Source organism: Sorex fumeus, unplaced genomic scaffold (genome assembly GCF_029834395.1).
Source record: "Sorex fumeus unplaced genomic scaffold, SorFum_2.1 ptg000026l, whole genome shotgun sequence".
NCBI classification, from domain to species: domain Eukaryota; kingdom Metazoa; phylum Chordata; class Mammalia; order Eulipotyphla; family Soricidae; genus Sorex; species Sorex fumeus.
Genome location: NW_026606083.1, coordinates 17805743 through 17822819, shown reverse-complemented (window position 1 = coordinate 17822819; position 17077 = coordinate 17805743). Strand labels below are relative to the sequence as shown.

Sequence of the window (17077 nt, the reverse complement as noted above, 5' to 3'; positions counted from 1 at the left end):
GTATAAAAAAAAAAAAAAGAAGTCATTTGCTTGGGGATTGGATTTTAGATTAAGTGGTAGACAGAGATCATGCCTATCATGTGTGAAATCATGAATTTAATCCCTAACCCTGAGCCAAGCCAAGTGTGTACTCAATATTAAAAAGTGTGTATATATATATTTCAGTGGGCTCCAGGGATAATTCAGCGGTACCCATGAGGCCGCAAGCTCCATCCCCAGCACCATCCCACTTATGTATCACTTTAGGAGGTCTATATGCTCCCAGAGACCAAAACATGTACAACTGGGGCCAAAGCAATAGTACAGCAAGTAGGGCATTTGTCTTCCATGAGGCCAACCAAGGTTCAATTCCCAGCACCCCATATGTTTCCCCAACCACCTCCAGGAGAAATTCCTAAGAGCAGAGCTAGGAGGAACCTCTGAGCATCACCAGGTATACCCCAAAATTTTTTTAAAAGTGCCATCTTTACCATACTACAACCAAATATGTAACCCCCAGTGAGAACTGTAACCAAGAGAGTGTGACTTTGGTCTTAGCGGAAGTAGAAGAGATTAAAAATGTTTTTGGGGGACCAGAGTGATAGCACAGTGGGTAGGGCATTTGCCTTGCACGCGGCTGAACTGCGTTTGATCCCTGGCATTCCATATAGTCCCCCAAGCACCACCAGGAGTAATTCCTGAGTGCAGAGCGAGGAATAACCCCTGAGCATTGCTGGGTGTGACCCAAAAAGCAAAAAAAAAAAAAAAGTTTTTGGGTCTCACTGGCAATGCTCAGGGGTTACTCCTGGCTCTGCACTCAGGAATCACTGCCAATGGTGCTCAGGGGACCATGCGGTATGTCGGGGACTGAACCAGGCTCAGCTGTATGCAAGGTAAGCACCTTACCCACTATATTATTTTTTCGCACACATACCCTAAAAGTACTTTTTAAAAATCACTTTCTGGTACCAGAGAAACAGTATAGTGGGAAAAGAGCGGGCCTTCCATTAAGCTGACTTAGTACAGCATATTTCCATTAAGAAATCAGGTAATAAATCCTTTTAAAGGCTTAGTAAGGGGGTGAAGAGATAGCAAAGCACGTAGTACAGCACGTTGCTTTGCATACAGCCAGCCCAGGTTCAATCCCCAGCATGACTTACTGTCCCCCAAACCGACCAGGAGTGACTCCTGAGTCAGGAGTATCCCCTGAGCGCTGCTGGGTGTGGCCCAAAAACAAACAAACATGCAAACAAACAAAAATTTTGAGTCCGACCCTAAAATGCTCATTTATTAAGTAAAAAGCTACAATTTCACAGAATGTCTTAAACTGACAAACCAAATCCACCATTTTTTCCTTTAGCAATTCAAACAATAGATAGCAAGTTAGAACCCTATGATTGTCAGTATCCAAAAACTACCTCAATTTAAAAAGAAAGATACATTATGTGCGATACTTACTATTTATACTATACAAAAATACATACAAACCACACAATCACTTTACAGTTATATATAAAGTACAAATTTTTTAAATTAACTCAAATAAAACTACTAAAACTAAGACATTTAGCTTTCAAAGTGTTCACCATAAAATAAGGCATAAATTCACTAGAGGCTCTTTTTTTTTAAATAATATTCATTTCAACCACCTTTCTAAATCCTAGTCACTTTAATCAAATTAAACCATTTTAAAAGATTAAACCATTTTAAAAGATCTAATTTCTAACACATTTATAGAAAAATTTTCCAGGTGAGTTTAAACCAAGTAGTTAAGAGTAACATTTTTTCTAATTAAACTTATCATTTGTAGTCTAACTTTGTTTTATTTTTAAAAAATTTTCATAAAAGCATCCCCGTTACTTAATTTGGCAATATGCCCTATAAATGATTCTATGGCTGTTGATGCTACAGATACTTTAGCAGCTTATTAAAAATTATTTGTATCCTTTAATATTATTAAAAACAAGCGGAAATCAAGCAAGTCAGAAGAAGACAGATTAGCATTAGGCAAGCATTTAGTGTTTGAAGAGAAGATATTCTCCAGAGTGTTATGTTTAGACATTAAAATATATATACATACAGATTAATAATAAAACACTAGTATCTCTGGGGTAGCCGCACAGAGGGTTCTATACCACACAAGAATGTATAGAACGTCATAACTAATCTGTAATAAAGGGAAATGACTGGTGAGATTTTATTTAAATGTGAAATAATTACATAACACACAGCAACAAATTATTATTGCTAAAGTCACCTGGAGATTTCACAAGATGACCAGAGTAACAAATTCAAGAAATCCCTCTTATGCTTTCCAATCACAAAATTTGCAACCTGAAATGGGTATGATCATATTCACAAATATGGCATTATTTTATACCTACTCTTTGACTAAAAACTCTTCTGCTATTCAAAATTTTTCTCTATTTCATTGTGCCCTTTAAGCTATCAAGAACTTAATTTTATCTAAAAAAGAAAAAAAATTCTATTAAGTAGATGTGCTACTACGCATACTTAGCAACAACAAATCCACTTACTTTTTTCTCTTTCTCATGATGTTTATCCTGAGAGTGAGAGGAGGAATCACTTAAACTTTGATCATATGACCTATTAGATCCCCGTTTGCTCTTTTTCTACAAAAGAAAATATATATACATATATGCATATGTATATAAAAATTTTAATAATCTGTTTTCTACACTTAAACCAAGTCATGTGTGAACTATGCTGAAATGAGGTTTTTTTTAAAGTCTACTTTAAAATATAATCCTGTTTAGACACCACTCATATATCATCTCTTGTGTTAGAAATGAAACTCTAATCCTAAAAAATTAACATTAATGCCATATTTTTGTCAATTTATTAAAATGTGTGAAACTAGATTATATTTTTGCTCTAACCAGTGGCTTATCAGTCACTTTATCATAGAATAACCTCACTAAAGAAATCAACTATAATTTAAGGCTAATGTTTTTCTTTTAAAAAAATAAAATTTCAACCAAAATAGAATGCCATATTGAAGAAGGATGCTAAGACTAGAAGAAAAGGAAAATACATAGTTACTTTATGCCACTGGGAAAAGCAGAAGCCTGTGAATGGTACTTTTAGTTTTACGGCATAGAGTTTTCAAAATATAGCTCCACAGTTAAGAAAAAATGAAAGGAAATGTCAGGCCCATGCACTTTCCAAAGCATTACTAAAAGTATTAGGTATTTGTTTTAAAATATGCAATGATATGATAAGGTATAGTGGTAAGCAGTGAGGTGTTTAAAACTTGGTGCTAGCAGAATTAGTTTCAATAAATATAATTATTAAAAATGTTCAATTTCCATGCATATATAGAGGTGATATGATTGTACTAAATTACTAACATTTTTTCTAACTAGCAAACAGAATGATCAACAGTAGCAAGCAACAAGGAAACTCTCTCCATATATACAAACTTCAAAATCAATTTATAATCATTTAGAAAATGAAGATTACAATATGCTTTTAACATCTAGAAGATTTCCATTTCACTGCCTAAACTTCTCATATCAACTCTTTCTTCCCTCTCTCTCTTTTAAATGTATGAAGTAGATTAGAGGCACTAAATACTATTTATTTTTTTTTGAAGGTCTCATTATTATCCATTTTTCAAAATTTGATAAATGAATGAAAATAGTCCTGGGACACATAAGGGAACCGTAACCAATTTTAAAACAAATTTAAAAAAATTTTTTAAATTAAGAAGCCTTAGATTTTCAGTACACAGGTATACAAAGACTGAGAGCTACATATTTAGGACATTAAATATTGTTCCATTAAAGGAACATGGGCAGAAAAATAGGAATTAAATCCTTATATATATATCTCAAACGCTTACAAAACTGTAATATTTTCAAAAATGCATCTATTTTTCTTGGGGAGATGTGGCTCAAGTGATGGAGAGCAATCCTATCACGTGTGAGTGATGCCCCCTCCCCCCCTTGGATCACCTGAGATGCTGGGCACTGGAGCACTCCCAGGTATACTGCTAGAAGCCCCTAGAGCACCACCAAGTCTAAGCTCATGGCCCAAAGCAAGAGTGTGCCTCCCTCCCCCAAAAATTAATCCCTCAAACTTGTAACCAGGGAACAGAGAGATAGTACAGCAGGCAGGGTGCTTGCCTTGCACATGGTTGGCCCAGGTTTGTTCTCCGAGATGGTCCCCAGAGCACTGCCAGGAGCAATGCCTGACCAGAGTCAGGAGTAAACCCTGAGCACTGCTGAGTGTGAAGGGGGGGGAAAAAAAGTGTAACTGAGAGTAATTAAAAGTTTTTATTCCCAAAAAAAAAAAAAAGTTTTTATTCCAGTTTTACTATGTCCAAATGAACCAAAAATATAGTAATAGCAAGAAAGGAAATAGAAAAGAAGTGTGATAGAGAAATATAAAACATATAAAAACCAAACCAACTGAAAATGCAAAATTACCATTCTTTACATATTTACTTTTTCAAAATGTATAGAAATATATTTTGTTAGTAAATGTTCTAAATTAGAATATCAGAATAAGTCAAATGTATGAGAATTTCATCTTTTAAAATTTACATCATCATTACCAGATCTCTTCATTTTCAATACAGAACATGCTAAGCAATCTTCAACAAAAATCCAGGGGAAAAAAATTGCTATTATCTTTTCTTATATGTGTCAACTCAATTTTCAAAACTTACTGTTGAAACATTAAATCAAGACAAATTCTTACCAGCTTACTAAAGTGGTATTTACAGTAGCCACAGTACTGGACATTATCTGCACCATTACCTTCTTCTTCACAAAGTAGTCCAGCAAATTGAGCACTGAAAACAAAAGCCAGGTACATAAATAAAAATTCAAACTGGAGGGTATACATAGTATGTGTGTGTGTGTGCACATATGTGTGTATAAAAAAAGGCAGGTATGTGAATAAAACTTCAAACTACAGGGTATATGTAAACTCTAGAGGATATATGTAAACTTTGTGTGTGTGTGTGTGTGTGTGTGGTGTGTGTGTGTGTAAACTCAAGTAAAATTCACTTCCAAACATATGTATCTGTATGAAAATTTCCTATGATGGTGAAAGTCGCTTGCCTTGTGCATGGCTGACCACCCTTTTTGGTCCCAGAGCCCTGCCAGGAGTGATTCCTGAGCAGAGTCAGGATTACGTTCTGAGCAACGCTGGGGGTGGCTCCTCAAAAAATTTTTTACCCGGGGCTGGAGAGATAGCACAGCGGGTAGGGCGTCTGTCTTGCACGCGGCCGACCCGGGTTCAATTCCCAGCATCCTATATGGTCCTCTGAGTGCAGAGCCAGGAGTAACTCCTGAGTGCAGAGCCAGGAGTAACTCCTGAATACAGAGCCAGGAGTAACCCCTTGCATCACCAGGTGTGACCCCCCCAAAAAAAAAATTTTTACCCATGACAAGGGGGGGAAAATAAAAAGCCTTAATTTGATGAAGTATACTTCACTCCCAATCTTGAATTGATATTTTTAGTTCTATTTATTTCTCCTCCATCTTCTAACATGTAGACTTATGTATTCTACTGTATCAAATACATTTAATTTCTTTAAGATCATTCTCAATAATCATTTCTTTTTACTTCTTTAGTGATCACTACAGGTAAATTAAAAAAATAGAATCTTCACAAGTTTCAAAAGAGCTGAAATGATATTACAGTGTCTGTTATGATCATTTCTTAAAAAGTATTTTTCGGGGCTGAAGCGGTAGCACAGCGGGTAGGGTGTTTGCCTTGCACACAGCCAACCCGGGTTCAATTCCCAGCATCCCATATCGTCCCCTGAGCACTGCCAGGTGTAATTCCTGAGTGCATGAGCCAGGAGTAACCCATGTGCATCGCCGGGTATGACCCAAAAAGCAAAAAAAAGTCTTTTTCATTCACACCCACACCCCCTCCAACAATTTGGTAACTCTAAATGGCTCAAAACATAAGCACAGTAGAGTAGGCACCAAAAAATGTAAGTAAAATTTAGCCTAAGAGCTAAACTGAATGTAAGGTGTGTTATCTGTGATGGGGGTGGGGTTGGGGATACTGGGCCACACCTGTCAGCCCTGTGTTCAGGGGTCACTTCAAGCAGCACTGAGGGGTCCTATGATGCCAGTTTCATGCAGGCAAGTTCCTGAACCCTCCCTGTACTTTCTCTCCAGCCCTGTTCCTTGTATTTTTAAATAATACACATAGCTACAATCACCCCAGCGTCAGTGGTCCTTGGCACCACAAGGCCACCTGAGCACCAATGGGAGCAACCCCCAGGCACCAAAGGCTGTGAGCCCCTACTCCAAAAGGACCCATAGACTGGGCCTGAGAGATGGGACAAGAGGTGAGTCACTTGCCATCCATGTGGCAAACCCTGCTTTAATCCCTGGCATCACACAAGGTCTCCTGATTACAACCAGGACTAGCCCCTAAACACTCGAGGGTGTGGCCCAAGTGCCCACCTTACCCCCAGAAAGAGAACTCATAATACTGACATGATGATGCTTTCCTCCCCTTGAAACACCAAAAGCAAGAAGTCTGATCATTCACTATAATCTCTCAGTCTCAGTAACAATTCAAGGGGCAGGTAATACCAATAAACGAACTGAAAGTAACACATTAGAACCAGGGTTCACCTGTTGAAAATTCCACTCTAGGGGCTGGAGCGATAGCATAGCAGTTAAGGCGTTTGCCTTGCACGCAGGCAACACGGCCGACACAGGTTCGATTCCCAGCAACCCATATGGTCCCCCGAGCACCGCCAGGAGCAATTCCTGAGTGCATGAGCCAGGAGTAACCCCTGAGCATCACCAGGTGTGACCCAAAAAGAAAAAAAGAAAAAAAAAAAAAGAAAATTCCACTCTAATAAGTATTTCCAATTAACAAAATTCTACTTACCATATGTAACAAAGTCTAAGCAAAATGCCTCAATAAAACTTACTGAAAATATCTGAGTACCTAAGGATGTCTTTAACGTAAACATATCCCCAATGTCAGTGCTGGGCAACAACAGAAACACTTACCACGTGACGTGGAATGCCTGCCGACATCCATGTTTGTTGCAAGTCATGCAAGCACCTGTGGCCGCTTTGCTTTCTCTTCCTTGTTCATCACAAATGTAGCAGGTCTGAGAGAAGAACCAAGCCAGGAATTAAAATGAAAACCCTCCTGTGCTTTATAAGTATAACTGCACAACCTTACAACTATCTTCAGAAGTCGAGAGCAGGCATACTGTCTAGGATACGTAACCTAGAAACATCACAATAATCCAAATTTGTACAAACAATGCGGATCTGAAAAGGATAGTAAGCAGGCCTTCGAGGAGCAGCGCAGAGGCGCATGAGCCTCTGACTCCAACGCTGCGTGGAAGACTCTGCACAAGCACCCCACCTCACCCCAGTCCTTAACCTCCTCACCAGGACCAACTGATTCCTGTGCAAAGGCGTTCTTTAAAAGTCTTTTTCCTTACTGCTAGAAGGAAACATCTCCAAAGAAGTCTGGTCTGACAGTGGGGACGGAAGAGCAGACAGAGTGTGTGAGGGCAGGCAACTTCACGTGAGAGTGAGTCTAAGGCCCGTCCAGCCACCCTGCCTGCTGTCCCCACTGATCACAGCTGACACTCCCACCTTCCCACGAAAGACTGAACTCCATAAATGATCATCTACAGGGAGCAATAAAAATTAGATGAAATTATCAGCTGAATAAAAGTAGGCCTTACAAAAATTAATTCCTAAATACATATATTCAGACACTTTTCAAAAAAATTTCTAAGTTTTAACATGGAAGCTCAACACCTAACCAAATAACCAACCTAACCTAAGCAGCACACGTATTCTTCATGCTAGGTCTCCTCCAGTACGCACCTTGGCTCTGAGTAATACACAGAGCGAGTGCGGCAGCTAAGCCACCTGCATGGCATGCAGCCAACTTGGGTCTGATTCAAGGACCACATGTGGCTCCCTGAGCACCGCCAAGAGTGATGCCTGAGGACCACACAAAAGCCCAGTGCCGGGCGAGAGGGATAATACAGCGGGTAGGTATTTGCTGAGCATGTGGCCAATCCGATTTCAGTCCCCAGCATGCCATATGCATATGGTCCCAAAAGCAGTGTCAGGAGAAATTCCTGAGCATCGCGGGGTGTGACAACCCTCCCCCCCCAAGAAAGCCCAGTGCCCCACACCAGATGTCACCTCAAAATCACACGCACACAGCGACCATAATTTTTTAAAAAGTGGGGAGGTCTAGGGTGAAGATGGAGTCAGTGCAAGCATCTGTCCTGCTGCTGGAGGTTCTGGGATTGAACCTTATCACTACAGAATAAAGAGGGCAAAACAGTATCCAGTAAACAAATTTAAATCCCTGGAAACAAAAGGAATCAGACTGAACTAAAATTCTCTCTTAAAAAAAGAGAAATTCCTAGGGGCTGGAGCAATAGCACAGCGGGTAGGGGTTTTTCCTTGCACGCGGCCAACCCAGGTTCAATTCCCAGCATCCCATATGGTCCCCTGAGCACCGCCAAGAGTAACTCCTGAATGCAGGGCCAGGAGTAACCCCTGTGCATCACCAGGTGTGACCCAAAAAGCAAAAATAAATAAATAAATAAAGGTAAGGTAAAGGTAAGGTAAAGGCCCTCCCGTTGATCGTCGATTTGCTCGAGCGGGCCCAGTAACGTCTCCATTGGAGACTTTGTTGTTACTGTGTCTGGCATATCGAATACTCTCGGTAGCTTGCCGGGCTCTCCGAGAGGGGCGGAGGAATCGAACTCGGGTCGGCCATGTTGGCCACTTGTAAGGCGAACGCCCTACCCGCTGTGCTATCGCTCCAGCCAAATAAATAAATAAGAGAAATTCCAGTATAGCAGACACAGCACAGGAGGGCGTAATCAGGGAGTGAAGAGAAAGAAACCCCACCTCTCATCCAGATAATGCCCATCAAAAGATTTGGAATAGGGGCCCAAGAGAGTACAGGGGATAAGGTACTTGCTTTGCAGCCAGTCAGCCTGGGTTCAATCCCCAGGATCCCAAAGGGTCCCATAAGTGACTGCAGAGTGCAGAGCCAATACTAATCCCTGGGCATCGTCAGGTGTGTCCCCAAAACAAAACAAACAAAAAAAGACTTGGTATAAATGAATAAATGAATAAACACTTAAAGATAAATAAGGTAAATAAAGCGAGCATGCATTTTTAAAGTGTGTGTGGGGTGGGGAGAAGAGAGAGAGAAGATATGGATGACCACACAGAGGGGACTGAGTTCAAAGGGCTAGCGCTCATGCTCTGCATGCCAGAAGTACAGTTTGATACCTGGCACCATATTGGTCCCTGAGCATTGCCAAGAGCAACCCGTAAGCACTGAGCTAGGAATAGTCCTTGAACATCACCTTGTATGACCGGTCCCCACCCCCATCAGAGATTACCAACAAAACTATCATGCCGAAGAAAGACATGGGCAAAGACTACCATGGCTAGGAGGGAGGACCAGCAGGAAAATCTTGAGCCCAGGAAATATTCCTGACCCCGGAATCTGTACACAAGCACAATTAGGGGTTTCCCAGCACTGGGGGAGAGGTAGGAATGTCTCCCTCAAATCCTTCCAAAGCAAAGCCTGCAACTGGGGAAAGGGAGGAGCAAAGAAATCCTAAAGGGGCAGAGCAATAACAGAGAAAGTAGGGCACTTGACTTGCACCCAGTCAGCACCCTCTAGGGCCCCTCAAGCAACACCAGGAGTGATCACTAAGTCTAAAACCCAAAGCAGGCCCTGAGCACTGAGGTACTGCCAGGTGTGACCCATAAAAGAATAAAAGAAAAATGAAAAAGAAAAGAGCCAGTCATGATGGGGCAACCGAAACCTCATGGGAAGGGGGGGGCGTTCCCGGCTCGTCCTTCACGCCCTACCAAGGTCACGAGTTGCCCCCCCACGAGCGGCTCTCCGGCACAGCCATGGTTCCAGAGCCACAGTGACCAATCTCATAATTATCTGACTCTGGGCAGAATTACTTCCAGGCTTAATAAGTAAAATACCAGAAATCCAATATCACGGCCGCGCGACATCATTTGGTTCTTGTAACCAGCTGTAGAAAAATTATTTCACAATGCCTCTTCAGCAGGACTGATTTTGGGGTGTAAACTCTAAATAATAATGGTGCACCTTTTGTCAAAACAATGAATCTAATCAAAGTAGATAGAGTGTTAACTAGAATTCATCTGCCTCACAGGCATTGGGAGGGTTGGGAGGGGGGGTTTATTGGGGTTCTTGGCAGTGAAAAATAAGTACTGGTGAAGGGAAATGTGTTTGATGATTGCATGACCAAGACTTAAACCTGAAAGCTTTGTAACCTTTCCCACAGTGATTCAATAAATAAAAATAAAAATTTTTTTAAAAAAAGTAAAAAGGAAAAGACACTGTGAAGCCTGGAGATAAAGGTATGTAATGAAGATTAAACCAAAATTTTAAAATAAATTTTTTAAAGATTGAACCAAAGTAACAAACTTCAAATTCAAACAAACAACAGCAATCTATCGCTAAGGGATAGATTAGCAACAGATTGTTAAGGGATAGATCGCTAAGGGATCGATCACTATGCTGAGAGGCCAGGGAAAGAGGTTCCAGAGCGCGCTCTCTGGCACAGGTGAGGAGCAAAGCTGGAAGCTAGAATGGCACGAAAATGCTGCAGCAAAGACCTCACTACCCAGGGGCCAGTGGGGAGTAGAGCAGGGATTTGCCTTGCATGGGCTGACCTGGGTTCAACCCCTGCACCACACATGGTCCCTGAGGCAATAATAATAACTCTCTACACTCCAGATTCCACCCCTAACAGGAGAGCGTGAGAGGGAGCCCACACGGCAGACTCCGACTCCGCCTCCGCCTCCGCCTCCGCCTCCCCTCTCCCCCGCCCCCCCTCCGTGGGCTCAGAGAATTGGTCAGCAAGCCCGAGCACTATTCTCGGAGATCAGAACAGCATTTCTCCTACTGTATTATAAAACCTCCCTTACTCCACTAACGCATTTACCTTTCCAGTATCTTCCTTCAGAACAAGAATGGCAATCATTTATCTCTACCAGTACTGCATCTGAAAAGCCTGACTTTTTGTATTATATGGTATCAGTGATAGAAATTATACCTTAGGAACCACATCCAGAGTTGTATTTTGTTTGGGAGGTGTATTTTGTTTGGGGGACATGCCCAGCCACACTCAGGGAATACTCCTGGCTCTGCACTCAGGAATTACTCCTGGGAGTGCTCAGGGACCACATGGGATGCCGGGCACTGAACCCGAGTCAGCCGCTGCAAGACAATTGCCCCACCTACTGTATTGTCACTCTGGCTCTAATACCCAGTTTTGTCCATCAGAAAATTGGGCAATTCTCTGAGATTATTATACTTAATATCGTGGATTTAAAATTTGACGCTACGCATACTCCAGATGGAATTCCAGTGATCAAGAGCTTCCACAAGCAAGGTCCAGGTATGCGGGTTCCAGGATTAAATCTCCCTGCAGGCTTCGGAGTGGCTGTCACACCCACAATATGCCTCTGGGCACCATCTTGGCCCATCAACAGCCCTGGACTAGAGATGCCCAATTGAATCCCAAAATGGATTAATGCCCTACAGAAAAGTCTCTGGAACCCAACCACCTACAATCTAGGACTCTAGAAGCAAGAGGCCGCAGCACCCATGATATTCAAAATGAGCAAGGAACAATAAATGATCTAGCATCTGCCCCTGGTAGGCAGGCTTGAATGGTGGTGGGAAAATTCGAGCAAAATATAATGCCCAAAAGTAGAGAGAGAGTATTGGGAAAACTGTTGCCATGGAGGCAGGGTGAGGACTGGGATGGGGCAAACGGTAGGGGGGAATACTGGGGACACCGGTGGTGGAAAGTTTGCACTGGTGGAGGGATGGGTGTTCAATCATTGTACACCTGAATCTCAAACATGAATGCTTTATAACTGTATCTCACAGTGATTCAATTAAAAAAAAAAAAGTAATGTGGACGTCATGCCCAATTCAATCAGCTTAATCAATGGATGAATAAATAAACAGCAGTATACCTACGTTTGAAAAAAAAATAGTTGACACTAGAGGAGCCAGTCCATGGCAAAGTGTGTTTTCAAAGGCAAGCCTGAGACCTGCTGCATTCCTCAATCTCTGATACACAAAAATTAACTTTTTAAAGGACTGATGCAAGAGTGTACTTAAGGGAAGGCTGTGTGAAATGAGTTTATTATGTGCGTGGAGAGAATAATAAGTGGGAAAACAGAAGGGACCAAGCATCAACTACTATGCGCTGCTCTGTGTCCACTCAAAAAGATACATAAATGATGCTGGGGAAAGAGGGTGATAGGGAAGGGCGTTTCCTTGCAAGCAGCTGCCGCTGGTTAGAACACTGGCTTCAGACATGGTCCCCCAAGCACCAACAGGAGTGACCCCTGAGCACACATGCAGGTTAAGAACTGGGCACAGCTAGGTGTGGCCCCCCATACAAAACCAAAACCAAATATCCCCTAGTACCTGAGAATGTAATTCACACAGATGAATGAATATAAAGAGATAAGGTGTAGTTTGTAAAAATTACCATAGTAGACGAGAACTACTGTGAACACTAGTGTTCAATATACAAAGGACAGAAAAAAACAGACGTGAATGTGTATATATTCTGCATTTATACATACACATATTTGCCACTAACACCCTGACAGAACCCCGTAACAGAACACTTTCTAAATATCATCCTCACCTAGAAGGCACCAAGCATCTTCAGAGAAATGATTCCAGGCAAAAATTATACCAGCTAAGCCCAAAAAGTACTAGTGTGTCAGAAGTGCTGAGTGAGAGAAACACATCACAAGACACTGAAGGAGAGCCCAAACATGAAAAGCACAGAGGGGAGGGCACTTGCCTCGCACGGGGCCCACCCAGGTTTGAACGAGGCACCCACATGGTCCGATCTCCTGAGCTAGGAGCAACCCCTGAGTACTGTCAGGTGTGGCCCAAAAAGCAAAACAACAAAAAGGGATTCCCACTCATTGCTTGCCGAGAGATAGTAAAGGCACTAAGAAACTGCCTGGCATGCAACCATTTATAAGTTTAAATTTACTTCAAAATGAAACTCAACAAATGTTTTTAATAAATAAAAACATTTGAGAACGCTATTCAGGTCTCCCAAAGAAGAATAGAAAGAGCTATGCTTGGAATATCACGTTTCACTCAAATGAGAGAATGAATCCGGAGTTCTGACATCCGTCGACGATCAAGGATCAGGGACGCTGTCTCATTTGCCAAGGTGTCGAAAATCAGATGGGCTGGTCACGTAATGAGATTTAAAGACGACCGTTGGACTAGAGCTGTTACTGATTGGATTCCACGGGATGTCAAAAGACCGCGTGGCCGCCCACCTACCAGATGGTCAGACTTCTTCGTCAAGATCATGAACGATCGGTTTGAGGCCCTTCATGTTCCCGGAGCGAACAGATGCCATTGGGCTACACTAGCACGCGACAGGGACAAATGGAGACGTTACTGGCGCCCGCTCGAGCAAATCGATGACTAACGGGAAGTTAAGTGATTAAGTGATTAAGTGAAATAAACTTTCAGGGGCTCCGAGAGAGCTCAAGGAGCAAAGGGCCATGCAGAAGGTCCCAGTTTCTCTCGTTTGCGATGCCAGGGTGTAGCTAGGTCCTGCTGGGATGAGCAGTGCCACTAGTGGACTCCAGCTCCCTGAGCACCAGTTGGGACACCCAGTCTCTCCTAGGAGGGTAAAGTATACACAGAAAGACATGAGTAATCACAAGTAGTGCCTCGAAACCTCACAACACTGTGTATGGTACATGGGCAGGGGATTAAAGCTTAAACCAGGAATAAAGAAAAGCCAGGTCCACCTAGGGCCACACCCAGTGAAGCTGAGGAGACCATGTGGTGCCAAGAACTAAGCCAGGTTGGGCATCTGCCCTATGCAAGCTCATTACCCCGCCAGTCCCTTCACATTTATTTTTGTTTGGGGGCCACACTCAGTGGTGCTCAGGGCTCCTAGCTCTGTGCTCAGGGGCCCCTCCTGACGGCATGGGAGACCATCTCAGCTGAGAGGTGGGAGATGGGAATACTGGACTGAGGTCAGCTGCGAGCAAGAAAACCCTATACTATTGCTCAAAACCCTTTAGAATTCTTAATAGCCACCTAAAATGAAAAAGTTACAAAAATGTATTCACACTTCCCAGTTATTAAAAAAAAACATAAATGAATATTCTAAAAGTTAGGGGAAAAATAGGCACCTTACCTTATTATAGCGATCATGTGGAACAGATTGTAAAACAATTGGCTCCATTGTAGAAACATTGGCAAACTGTACCTCTGGAATATACAGGGCACAAACCACATGAGCCCAACCTGAAAATAAAGATAGAATAATTTTCCCATTATACATTAAAGTAATTATTAAAGTCAAATCTTTTTTGTTTGTTTTGGGGTTTTGTTTTTTGTTTTTGTTTTGTTTTGTCTTTTTTGCTTTGGGGCCATACCTGCGAGGCTTAGGGGCTTACTGGTTCTGTATTCAGGGATCACTTCTGGGGATGCTAAAGGTAAAGGTAAAGGCCCTCCCGTTGATCGTCGATTTGCTCGAGCGGGCCCAGTAACGTCTCCATTGGAGACTTTGTTGTTACTGTGTCTGGCATATCGAATACTCTCGGTAGCTTGCCGGGCTCTCCGAGAGGGGCGGAGGAATCGAACTCGGGTCGGCCATGTTGGCCGCTTGTAAGGCGAACGCCCTACCCGCTGTGCTATGCTCAGGGTACCATATGGGAAGTCGGAGACGAACAGTCCCCTGATCACTGGCAGGAGTTACCCCTGAGAATCGCAGGGTTTGGCCCCACTCCCCCAAAAGAAAACAAAGGAAACAAAATTCTATGTAAATGGACTTTAAAAATACTAACAATTCTCATTACTAATTACTTAAAACTCAAGGACTCTTCATTCTAAGTCACTTCATTTTCTATGGAGTAATAGTAACCCCTTCCTTCCTGCCCCCCCCCAAAAAAAAAAACTTTATCTAATTCAGGTGCTGGCATTGACATTTCTATGAAAGTAGGATGACCTGATTTAGATCAAAACTACTTTTAAAGGGACCAGAAAAATAGTACAGTCAGCAGGGCACTTGCTTTGTATGTGGTCAACCTGGGTTCAATCCACAGCACCCCACAAAGCCCCCTGAGCACCACCAATAATGATCCCTGAATGCAGAGCCAGGAGTAAGCTCCAAGCATCAACATGTGTGACCCAAATACCAACAACAACCAAGAAATTGTACTTCTAAGGCAGCCCAAGGGATAAAGCATGTGCCTTGCACAGGACCAAGCCCAGTTTAATCCCAGGTACCACATTCTCCTGAAGAGAGAGGAGAGTACCCTTGAGATCCTTGAGCATTGCTGGGTGTGACCTCACCCCAAAAAATATCTGCTCTCAAGAAAATTATAAAAATAAAACATTCAAGGCTGGAGAGATATTACAGTAAAATGCTTTCTTTGCATTACCTAACCGAGCTCAGAGCCAGTAGTAAGCCCAGACTATCACTGGGTGTTTTCAGGGCTAGGGAGATAACACAGAGGTAAGGCACTTGCCTTACATGCAGCCAGCCTGGGTTGAATCCCCAGTATCGATTTGGTCCCCAAGTCTCAGAGCCAGGAATGATCCCTCAGCACAGAGCCAGGAATAAGACCTGAACAGACCCCAATCCCCCCCCAAGAAAAAAATAAAGATAATAAATTAAAAGCTTTGAAGTTGAATATAAAATTCAAATGTTAATGCTTTAATCTATAATATTTTCAACTCTACATTATTGTTAATATTAATACTTATTGCATCCATTTTTACTGTTTTGATATTTCAATTAAAACTTACAATTTCTAGGAAAATACAAATCAAAACAACAATGAGATATCACCTCATACCACAGACCTGCACTCATCAAAAAGAGTAACACCATGGCTTGGAGGCCAGCCGCACACTCTAGGGGTAAAGGCAGCTCAGATAGAGAAGGGAGCACCAAATAAAGATTGCTGGGAAGATCCCCCCAGGATGGGAGATGCATGCTGAAAGTAGATTATAGACCGAACATGATTGCCACTCAATTCCTCTTTTGCAAACCACAGCACCCAAAAGGAGAGAGAGAACAAAAGGGAATGCCCTGCCACAGAGGAAGGGTGGGATAGGGAGATAGGGAGTTGGGTGGGATACTGGGATTAGGGATGGTGGAGAATGGGTACTGGTGGAGGGATGGGTACTCGATCACTGTATAACTGAAACCCAAGCACAAAAATGTGTTAGTCTACAACTGTACCTCATGGTGCTTCACTAATTAAAAAGAAAAAAAAAAAGTAACAACCAGCATTCTCAGAATGTGAGAAAAAAGGTACCCTTCTGAGGCTAGAAAGAGACTGCGGGTAGGGCGCTTTGTCCTGAAGGTGGCCAAACCAGGTTTAATCTCTAAGCACCGCTAGGAGTAATTCCTAAGTGCACAGCCAAGAATAACCCTTGAGCATCAGCAAATGTGGCCCAAAAACAAAAATGAAATGAGTTTCCATACGACAGAGCTATTCCATTCTGGGGAATATACTCCAAAGCCCCTAAAGCACAATGCAGAAAAAATATCTGCACTATGGTCACTGCAGCACTATTCACAATAGTCACAATCTGGAAACAACCCATGTTCAAGAATAGATGTCTGGATAAAGAAGCTATGGAACATATACACAATGGAATATTGCTCAGCTGTAAATGCAATTTGCTACTATTTGTGGATAGATCTGGAAAGTCGGCTGAATGAAGTCAGAGGGAGAGGAACAGCCTCGGAACAGACTCAGAAAAACTTCTCACCTATAGGGAACATCAAGAAACTTTATATGGGGAGTATCAAATGCCACAGGCAGAACAGGCAGAACCCTGGTTCAATAGAAACAAAGCAGGAGAAATGGTAAGCTTGCCAAGGGGCCACTAGAACAATGGGGGATGAGGGGAAGTGCCTGCCACAGACTGAGGGTAAGGGGGTTGGGGGAGTAGGGGCACTGGTGGGGTTAGTGGGCACTGGTTAGGATAGCTACTGGGATAAAGTAGGCCTGAA

General features: G+C 42.4%; 1 protein-coding gene across 4 annotated transcripts in view; it reads right to left on the bottom strand.

Moving 5' to 3' along the window:
* Positions 1 to 17077, bottom strand: part of MLLT10 (MLLT10 histone lysine methyltransferase DOT1L cofactor) — a 116636-nt gene that overhangs the window by 66643 nt on the left and 32916 nt on the right. For 3 of the 4 annotated variants that reach the window (XM_056114532.1, XM_056114533.1, XM_056114535.1), the window contains 4 exons: positions 14243 to 14352; positions 6996 to 7099; positions 4705 to 4798; positions 2517 to 2612 (listed from right to left, as the gene is read on the bottom strand). In XM_056114532.1, the coding sequence (XP_055970507.1) occupies positions 2517 to 2612; positions 4705 to 4798; positions 6996 to 7099; positions 14243 to 14352 (404 nt within the window). The remainder of the gene's footprint in view (positions 1 to 2516; positions 2613 to 4704; positions 4799 to 6995; positions 7100 to 14242; positions 14353 to 17077) is intronic. The other variant, XM_056114534.1, reaches the window with a different exon arrangement.